Genomic DNA, 9,579 nt, shown 5'->3' on the forward strand with positions numbered 1-9,579 from the left:
CAGCTACTCAGGAGTCCGAGACAGAAGAATTGCTTGAACCTGGGAGGTGGAGGTTGCAGTGAGCTGAGATTGTGACACTGCACTGCAGCCCAGGTGACAAAAGGAGACTTCATTAAAAAAAAAAAAAAAAGCCACTACACCTTCAAGTACCCTAATAGTAGAATAAGGTAAATATACAAATATCTATCATCTATACATAATATAAGGGCTATAAAAGAAACACAAAGAAAATACTTCTGGAAGAGGTAATATTTGAGGTAAGTCACAAAAGACAGGATAGAATTTTGATAGGCTACAGATAGGGACCTATCCTCCCTACCTCAAACACACACATACACAAATATATACGTACCCTCCCCCACCACACCCTCCTAGGAAATTATTAATAGAACATGGGTACCTTTGGGGCTGAATTACTATGTTTACTATAGCTCTGATAAATAACCATTATATTCTGTTAAATGAGAAAAAAGTGTTCAATTTGATTTCTAAAATATATATAGATGTTGTATATATTTGTAAGCATAAAGAAAGGTTTAGAAGGATACATATTAGAATGCTAACCCTAATTCAACCAAGACAATCAGGACAGACAACAGAATAGAAAATGAAAAATGACCGATATTTTCTTAATATGTCTGTGATGTTTCACTTTTTACAAGAGAAATGTTGATATTAAAACTTTTTAAAGTTCAATTAAAAATTTTTAAGGTGGTTTATGAAACAAAATTTATAATATAAAATTATACATATTCATGAATAAAGAAGAAATAATAATACATACAAAGATTACCTCCAGATGATGAGATTATAGGTACATTTTATTTTCTTCTTTAGTATTATCAGCATTTTATATTTTTTCTACCATAAGCAAGTAAGAAAGCAAATCAGTAAAGACACAGATAAACATGAATAGTATTAAAAATTAAAAAATTTAAATTAAAAAATACATATCAACTAAGGAAAAACTATAATGTCCCTACATAAAAAATATGAACATAGGAAGGAAGTGAAAATTCCACAAAGAAACACAAAGCATTAATAAACATAGAAAAGTATTCATTCGAATTGAATACAGAGTGACTGCAAATTACAAGATTCCATCTTTCTGCCTACTAAATTGTGAAATATAGTTTAAGTATACAAATAAACATTGGAGAGCTAATTCACATGACTGATTGAATACACATCTCTATTCTCTTCTAAAACCACTGAAAACTAATACTAAAAGAACAAAAAAGTTATAAAACCTATGAAGCTGCAAAGTGAAGACAGCACAACAGAGAAGAGATGTTACAGAATTTTAGAAGGCTGGAAAGCAGGTGTATCAGTTGAAACTCAATTAGCCAAGCAGTAAAGTCAAAACTGAAATATCTGCTAGCTGGGGCTGAAAGGTGCTATAAACTAAAACATGTCAGAGAACTCCTGAAAGGCTCAGGGACTGGAGTAAGCAGGTAGAAATGCAGATGGTACTAAAAGCACAGCTGATTTAAAGTCTCTACAGCAGTGAAAAGCCAACGTGTCCTCCTCTATCCGTCCCCATTGTATGAAGACGACTGGAGGTTTATCCCCCAGACGAGGCTCAAAAAGAATGACCTTGAACTTGGGGGCCTGAAATACATTGAGGGCAGAAATCCATAAAGTTAAAAGGGAGATTAAGTGAAAGCCTATGTAACAAGTGATGAGCCCTTTTTTTTTTTTACTCCCCTTGGCTCCCCACATTGGCATGAAACTTAAATAATGCTTTGATCTCTTATTTTCACACCTGCAAGAGATTTATCCATAGGGAAACTGATCATCCCAAGAGAAGAAAATCTATGGATAGTAGCAAGAGTCCCCAACGTGCCTACCTGATCACAGTGAAGTCCATTAGCTGACAAGCAGTGCTCATAATATACTTAGAGCTTTTCATAGTTTTTTATCATTTTGCTTCACGGTATAGGTGGATCATCAGACATTTGTGGAAAAAAGCAATTTGAACTTGCTGAAAATAGACACAATTCACCAGGAAGAGATAAAACTTCAAAAATTATTACAAATATTCTCAGAGATAAGAAAAAAACATTGCATATGTAAAATGAGAATGGGTTTTATTTTTAAAAATGGCCTTTCTAAGAATAAGATGTTTTCAGAAATTAAGAATTATAACGCTGGGTGCAGTAGCTCATGCCTATAATCCCAGTTCTTTGGGAGGCTGAGGTAGGTAGATCACTTGAGCCCAGGAGTTTGAGACAAGCCTGGGTAACATGGTAAAACCCTGTCTCTAAAAAAGGCATACAAAAAAATTGGTTGGGTGTAGTGGCATGCACCTGCAGTCCTAGCTACCTGGGAGGCTGAGTGAGGAGGATCATTGAGCCCAGGAGACCAAGGATGCAATGAGCTGTGATTGTGCCGCTGAAATTGAGCCTGGGCAACAGAGTGAAACCCTGTCTCAAAAAACAAACAAACAAAAAATCGATATGAAATATAGGAGAGAAAAATAAGAAAATCAGAGTTTATTCTAAGAGAGTCAACATCTCAGTGAGACGAGTTCTTCAAAGAGACAATACATTAGCAAAGAAAATTTCTCTAAATTGAAGAAAGCTTCCCAGTTAAAAGATTCTGCATGAATGGAAAAAGGTGTAACTTATGCATATCAGCATAAACTTTTAGAATTTTAGAGAAAGATAAGTCCCAATAGTTGTGATGGGGATTAGGTCACATAAAAAGATCAAGAATCAGACTGCAACACACTTCTTAATAGCAACACTAGAAACTAGAAGGTAATAGAATACAACCTTCAATCCTTTTTGAGGAAAACTATTAAGTCAGAATGCTATATAAAGTTAAACTATAAATTAAACATGAAGATTGACTAAAGACATTTTTTCAGAGGTGTGACACAAAAAAATTACTGCCTCTGTGCTCCTACAGTAAGCTACTGCAGGGCATGTTCTAGTAAGATGAAAGGGTATAAACCAAAAAGAGGATAGGATGCTATCTAGGAAAAAAGGAATATAAGATAGAAAAGAAAGAAAATTTCCAGGTTGATAGGTAAGGAAATTTCAGATGAAATCACTAGACAAAACACCTGGAGAATAATAAAGTTCATACTAGAGCAGGATTTTATGGAAGTCTCTAGGAAGGATATCTTGTAAACTGTAATTGGTAAACACTGTATATATTTATTGTATGCAAAGTGATGTTTTGATATACTGTATGTATTCATTGCAAAATGATTAAATCGAGTTGGTTAACACATCCATCATCTTACATATTTATATATTTTTGTGGTGAGAACATTTAATATCTACTCTCTTGGCAATATTCAACTATATGATATGTTATTATAGCCATAGTCACCATGTTATACAACAGACCTCCAGAACATATTCATCCTTACTGAAACTTTGCAGTCTTTGAGCAGTATCTTCCTATTCCACCCCCTGCCCCTGCCCCTAACCCCCCAGGTCCTGGCGACCACTGATTCAACCTTTTTAGATTCTACATATAAGAGAGATCACACAGTATTTGTCTTTTTGTGCTGAATAAGGCATTTTTAAACTCCAGAGAAAATAATTATACAAAATGAAATTTAATAATAGTACATAGTTCAGCTGTGCATACAATATTTACAGTCTTATAAATATTTTGATATAGATATATTGGGAGGACAGAGGGAAGGAAATAGCATATGTAGGGGTATGTTATATATGTAGAGAGAAATATGGAGAGAGGGAGGAGATGGAAAAAGGGAGAAAGAAAGGTAAAGAGAGGGAAGATAAAAGGGAGAAAAGGAGGGAGCAAATAGTTATCAGTGAGAGCTAAATCATCAACTTCCATAGCAGAAAGTCAATACTAATGACTACATAAGTCTGTTATTCAGAAATATGCATAAAAATACTAGAAGGAACAGATAAAAGAGGAAACATCTAAAACAGTCAAAACTGCTCGTTGGAAGAGGAACGTCAGCAAGATGGCAGAATAGGACTTTCAAGGACTCGTCCCTGCCCCTCCCATCTCCCCCATCAGAAATATCAATTTGAATAACCATCCACCTACAAAAATACCTTTATAAGAGCTATATAAACCAGATGAGAGATTATAGCACCAGGTTGTAGCACAAAAATAAGAAGGAATGTATTGAAGAGGGTAGGAAGAACAGACTTACATTACTGGCAGTACCCTTTCCCCAAACTCTGGCAACACAATAGACAGAGATACCCTCTGTTTGGGCAGGGAAGAGAGGGAAGTGAGAACCAGACTTTGCCTCAGATGCTAACATCAGGCCCACCTCAGTAAAAGCTAGAGTTGGGCAGCTCCTCCTGGTCCCAGACTCCAGGCCAATACTACACAATGAGCATTCAGACCTGCCTCAGCACCAGGTGGGATCCTGCTATTCCAAATTCCAGCCCTGCCTCAGATTCCAGACCAGCCCAGAGCCAGGTCAGTCCACAAAACCCAAGTTTACCCCCACCCCAGTCTAGATTGGCATCCCTGACCTCTGGTACCAGGCCTGCCCCATGCTAGGTCAGTCTTTGTGGTCCCACCCTGAGGCAGACCCAGGCCTGACACCACAGAACCCAGTGCTGGGCTGGCTCCACAGACCCAGGATTCAGGACCCAGTTTCAAGGCCTACCCTTTAGCTCCAGGATCCAGACTGGTTGTTGCGGACCTAGCCTCTAGGCCAGCAATCACACAAAACAATTTGGCAATGTGAATCAAGGATTGTAAAAAGATACATACATACTTTGTACTAGTAATTCCACTTACAGGAATCTATAACAAGGAAACAGGTAGAGATAAAGTTAAAACATTTATTTAGAGAAATGTTCTTCAAGGCAAAATTTATAATAGCAAAACCGTGTATTATCCGGTAACAGACTAATAGATATATATTGAGCACAGTTGCCAGGCAATACATATTTGTCGAATGAATTAATGTTTTCACAGAGTATATAATAAGACCAGAAAATATGATACAGTGAAAAAAGTAACATAAAATTCTGTATAAGCATAATCCTTAATACTCAACATAGACTATAATACTGCACCAAAAAAAAAAAAAAAAAAAAAAAAAAAAAAAAAAAAAAAAGAAAGAAAGAAATAGAAAAGAGCTCAAAAGATTATCTCAAAGCTGTAGGATTATGAATGATTTTTATTTTGTTTTTCATACTTTTCTATATTTTTCAAAAATTTATAACAGGAATGTACTTATTCATATGGTCACAAAACTGTATTAATCAATATAGAGCTATAAATGTATACCAAACATATCCTAAATATTTATGCCCTTAATATTCTTGTTTTCACTAAGACTTCAGGTTTACCTTGGTCCAGAGTCACTGCCATTCATATCCAGTTTGAGTTCTTGGGGTTTAGTAAGCTCTTTTTCAGCAACCACTTCTCTTGACTTAAACAGAGCCTGAGCTCTTAACCTGTAAAAATTAATTTTAAAAATTTCTAATCTTGTGAAGCCTGACAACCTGAATGATAAACTCTGGAAAACCATGCTCTTTCAGCTAGATCCCCAGAAATTATTTTCCAATTAAAACTCAGTCAAAAATAAATGAGTTAAAAATAAATGAGTAATTCTTAAATATACATAAACAAACACAAAATGATTTCATAGTAACTTAAATTTTCTTTATAGGAAAGGTAGGGAAGATTAAGTTGGTTAGAATATCATTTAAAAATTCAAAATTGTAGACACTTCAATAGGAGTACTTTAAATAGCTGCTGTAGAAAGTTAATTCTTCCCTCTATTCATTGTAAGCAAGTATATTGCAATCACCAGTGTATCAATGTGAATTCTAGTAACTCTAATTATCACTGACCCTGACCAACATTTATATGGGAAGCACCCACTTCTCATACTGCCATTTCAAAGAATTAGGGGCACAGCTCACTAACCAACATATTTTCCCTGAGTCAAAGACGAATTCTTCCAAAAGAATTGGAAGACACTTTATCCATCAATGCTTACTTGGCCCTACATTGACATGTACTGAGGAGGGAAAGCCATTGAAAAACTCAGCAAAAAGGTCTTCTACCGGGAGTTTGAGTGTCAGTCACTGGTATCAAATATGTGACATTTATTTTCTTGTCTTTTAAGAAATGTTCTCTGGTTATTGTAAAAGTATATTCTTTAACTATGAAATCAAACTCTGAAGTGTAAAAACATTATTAAAACAATATTGTCATTTTCACCATTGTCAAAAGACATTCTTATAATTCCAACTAACTGGTTGGAATTAATGTACAAAGTACATGGACTAATTCCCTAGAGGAACTTACAGTTTAAGACTAATATTTGGTGGTGACACATAGGTAGGAAAATGTAGATGCAAAATGCGCAAATCAGGGAATTACAAGAAAAGTGAAAAAAAAGCAGCAATAATATCAGTCACAGTAGCCTCTCCACAGTAGCCTCTACAGCAGTAGAGATGATCTTGATGACAGCAACTACCTTTAAGGAGTGCATTTTATATATACTATTGTACTGATCCTTACAACCACTCTATAACACAGTTACTTTTACCATTATCTATTTATAAATTACTGAAGTGACGGCCGAGCCAGGCACATAACTCTCTCAAGGTGACATATTTTTCACTGGTGAACACTGAATTTTATCATAGCTAGGTAGAGAGTACATGTAATAAGGCATATTGTTAGAGTAGGAGACAAAGGTAAATATTTACAATTAGCCTTGATTTTTATTCATTATACATACACTACTTCGCTCCAAAAATGATTTAAGGTGGTTCTTGGTACAATCATGAATAATATTCTGGATAAATCTTCTCTGATAATCTGGAAAGTGCTCACAAAGATAATACCCTTTCGAAAGCTGTTACTGACAATCATGTAGTAGCAAGGTGGCAGAACAAATCATTAATTACAATTTAAGTAAATGTCAATGTCATGCCAAATTTATTCTAAAATGACAAGCTTGTCCCAAGATTCTGAACTACTGTAACAATTCTGTGCTACTCATTTGGTATTCAATTGGATTGCCTTCTCAATATTTTACTTGAACATTCTGGGCACTATAAACAACGGTTTGTGTACAGCAGATATTAATTCATGAGTTTAGTTGAAGTGAAATTCCCTGGGGCCGGGCGTGGTGGCTCATGCCTATAAGCTCAGCACTTTGGGAGGCCGAGGTGGGTGGATCACCTGAGGTCAGGAGTTTGAGACCAGCCTGGCCAACATGGCGAAATCCCATTTCTACTAAAAATACAAAAATTAGCTGGGCATGGTGGCATGCACCTGTAGTCCCAGCTACTCAGGAGTCCGAGACAGAAGAATTGCTTGAACCTGGGAGGTGGAGGTTGCAGTGAGCTGAGATTGTGACACTGCACTGCAGCCCAGGTGACAAAAGGAGACTTCATTAAAAAAAAAAAAAAGCCACTACACCTTCAAGTACCCTAATAGTAGAATAAGGTAAATATACAAATATCTATCATCTATACATAATATAAGGGCTATAAAAGAAACACAAAGAAAATACTTCTGGAAGAGGTAATATTTGAGGTAAGTCACAAAAGACAGGATAGAATTTTGATAGGCTACAGATAGGGACCTATCCTCCCTACCTCAAACACACACATACACAAATATATACGTACCCTCCCCCACCACACCCTCCTAGGAAATTATTAATAGAACATGGGTACCTTTGGGGCTGAATTACTATGTTTACTATAGCTCTGATAAATAACCATTATATTCTGTTAAATGAGAAAAAAGTGTTCAATTTGATTTCTAAAATATATATAGATGTTGTATATATTTGTAAGCATAAAGAAAGGTTTAGAAGGATACATATTAGAATGCTAACCCTAATTCAACCAAGACAATCAGGACAGACAACAGAATAGAAAATGAAAAATGACCGATATTTTCTTAATATGTCTGTGATGTTTCACTTTTTACAAGAGAAATGTTGATATTAAAACTTTTTTAAAGTTCAATTAAAAATTTTTAAGGTGGTTTATGAAACAAAATTTATAATATAAAATTATACATATTCATGAATAAAGAAGAAATAATAATACATACAAAGATTACCTCCAGATGATGAGATTATAGGTACATTTTATTTTCTTCTTTAGTATTATCAGCATTTTATATTTTTTCTACCATAAGCAAGTAAGAAAGCAAATCAGTAAAGACACAGATAAACATGAATAGTATTAAAAATTAAAAAATTTAAATTAAAAAATACATATCAACTAAGGAAAAACTATAATGTCCCTACATAAAAAATATGAACATAGGAAGGAAGTGAAAATTCCACAAAGAAACACAAAGCATTAATAAACATAGAAAAGTATTCATTCGAATTGAATACAGAGTGACTGCAAATTACAAGATTCCATCTTTCTGCCTACTAAATTGTGAAATATAGTTTAAGTATACAAATAAACATTGGAGAGCTAATTCACATGACTGATTGAATACACATCTCTATTCTCTTCTAAAACCACTGAAAACTAATACTAAAAGAACAAAAAAGTTATAAAACCTATGAAGCTGCAAAGTGAAGACAGCACAACAGAGAAGAGATGTTACAGAATTTTAGAAGGCTGGAAAGCAGGTGTATCAGTTGAAACTCAATTAGCCAAGCAGTAAAGTCAAAACTGAAATATCTGCTAGCTGGGGCTGAAAGGTGCTATAAACTAAAACATGTCAGAGAACTCCTGAAAGGCTCAGGGACTGGAGTAAGCAGGTAGAAATGCAGATGGTACTAAAAGCACAGCTGATTTAAAGTCTCTACAGCAGTGAAAAGCCAACGTGTCCTCCTCTATCCGTCCCCATTGTATGAAGACGACTGGAGGTTTATCCCCCAGACGAGGCTCAAAAAGAATGACCTTGAACTTGGGGGCCTGAAATACATTGAGGGCAGAAATCCATAAAGTTAAAAGGGAGATTAAGTGAAAGCCTATGTAACAAGTGATGAGCCCTTTTTTTTTTTTACTCCCCTTGGCTCCCCACATTGGCATGAAACTTAAATAATGCTTTGATCTCTTATTTTCACACCTGCAAGAGATTGATCCATAGGGAAACTGATCATCCCAAGAGAAGAAAATCTATGGATAGTAGCAAGAGTCCCCAACGTGCCTACCTGATCACAGTGAAGTCCATTAGCTGACAAGCAGTGCTCATAATATACTTAGAGCTTTTCATAGTTTTTTATCATTTTGCTTCACGGTATAGGTGGATCATCAGACATTTGTGGAAAAAAGCAATTTGAACTTGCTGAAAATAGACACAATTCACCAGGAAGAGATAAAACTTCAAAAATTATTACAAATATTCTCAGAGATAAGAAAAAAACATTGCATATGTAAAATGAGAATGGGTTTTATTTTTAAAAATGGCCTTTCTAAGAATAAGATGTTTTCAGAAATTAAGAATTATAACGCTGGGTGCAGTAGCTCATGCCTATAATCCCAGTTCTTTGGGAGGCTGAGGTAGGTAGATCACTTGAGCCCAGGAGTTTGAGACAAGCCTGGGTAACATGGTAAAACCCTGTCTCTAAAAAAGGCATACAAAAAAATTGGTTGGGTGTAGTGGCATGCACCTGCAGTC

The 9,579-nt window shown here is 35.3% G+C and overlaps 1 protein-coding gene across 2 annotated transcripts in view; it reads right to left on the minus strand.

Annotated features, from left to right (window-relative positions):
- Window positions 1–9,579, minus strand: part of KIAA1328 (KIAA1328 ortholog) — a 404,498-nt gene that overhangs the window by 123,557 nt on the left and 271,362 nt on the right. The window contains exon 7 of one of the 2 annotated variants that reach the window (XM_011943647.1): window positions 5,310–5,417. The exons of the other annotated variant lie outside the window; for it this stretch is intronic. Within the exon in view, the coding sequence (XP_011799037.1) occupies window positions 5,310–5,417 (108 nt within the window). The remainder of the gene's footprint in view (window positions 1–5,309; window positions 5,418–9,579) is intronic. 2 annotated transcript variants of the gene reach the window in all.

Source organism: Colobus angolensis, unplaced genomic scaffold (genome assembly GCF_000951035.1).
Source record: "Colobus angolensis palliatus isolate OR3802 unplaced genomic scaffold, Cang.pa_1.0 Scaffold220, whole genome shotgun sequence".
Lineage (NCBI taxonomy): Eukaryota > Metazoa > Chordata > Mammalia > Primates > Cercopithecidae > Colobus > Colobus angolensis.